The sequence below is a fragment of the Helobdella robusta genome (assembly GCF_000326865.2).
Source record: "Helobdella robusta unplaced genomic scaffold HELROscaffold_157, whole genome shotgun sequence".
Taxonomy (NCBI): Eukaryota; Metazoa; Annelida; class Clitellata; order Rhynchobdellida; family Glossiphoniidae; genus Helobdella; species Helobdella robusta.
In genome coordinates this window covers 39,093-39,940 of record NW_008703877.1, presented here as the reverse complement: position 1 = coordinate 39,940, position 848 = coordinate 39,093, and the positions used below count along the sequence as shown (strand labels likewise).

General features: G+C 43.5%; 1 protein-coding gene across 1 annotated transcript; it reads left to right on the top strand.

Annotated features, from left to right (window-relative positions):
- Positions 1–171: 171 nt before the first annotated feature.
- HELRODRAFT_92351 (hypothetical protein) lies at positions 172–510 on the top strand (the record flags this gene model as incomplete). The annotated part of the gene is made up of 1 exon (XM_009015394.1): positions 172–510. A coding segment is annotated over one exon (339 nt), but the record flags the coding sequence as incomplete, so codon positions are not given.
- Positions 511–848: the final 338 nt, after the last annotated feature.

The following is an 848-nucleotide window of genomic DNA, read 5'->3' as shown; positions in this document are numbered from 1 at the left end:
TCAGCTCTTATCGGCAGCCTAAACAACAACAACAACAACAACAACAACAACAATGTAAAGTTTTATCACGGCAGCAACAATCATCATCAGCATTCCCAGCAACAACAACAACAACATCCTCAACAACATCATCAACAACAGCAGCAACACAACAACGACGAATCGTTCCAGTGTCCATCGCCTTGCTTCTGCAACCATCCCAGTAGGATTGTTTATTGCTCGAAGAAGAATCTGACTCGCATTCCGAACTCCATACCAGGAAACACTCTGCAACTGATCCTCAACTTCAACCAGTTCCAGTCGAGTCGGATCTCGGTTCAAAACTTCAGCAACTTTTCCTCGCTAGAGCATCTCTACCTGAGCAAATGTGGCATCGAATATATCGAGGTGGATACGTTCATCGTTGTGAAGAAACTCCAGTGGCTCGATTTGAGCAACAACAAGATTCGCTATCTCAAAGGATCGGCGTTCAATGGACTCTCCCTCAAACATCTCTTTTTGAACGGGAACAAACATTTAAAACTAGAGTTGGACTCTTTTGTCGGTTTAATAACGAGCGGTTTGTATTTACACGAATGCCAGTTGAAACATCTAAACGTCCAAGTATTCGAACCGATCAAATCGAATCTCCTCTATTTGTGGCTCAACGATAATTTCATACCGAGTTTTGAACCAGCTTTCGAGCAGTTTTTTTCAAACTTGCAACATTTGAGGCTGGGATCGAATCCGCTGAGATGCGATTGCGACGCTTCCTGGTTAAAACGATTATTCGATTCGAAACCGGATATCTTCAAGGGCGCCACGGCACCGAGTTGTTCAGAACCGTATCTACTATCCGTCAAATCTTT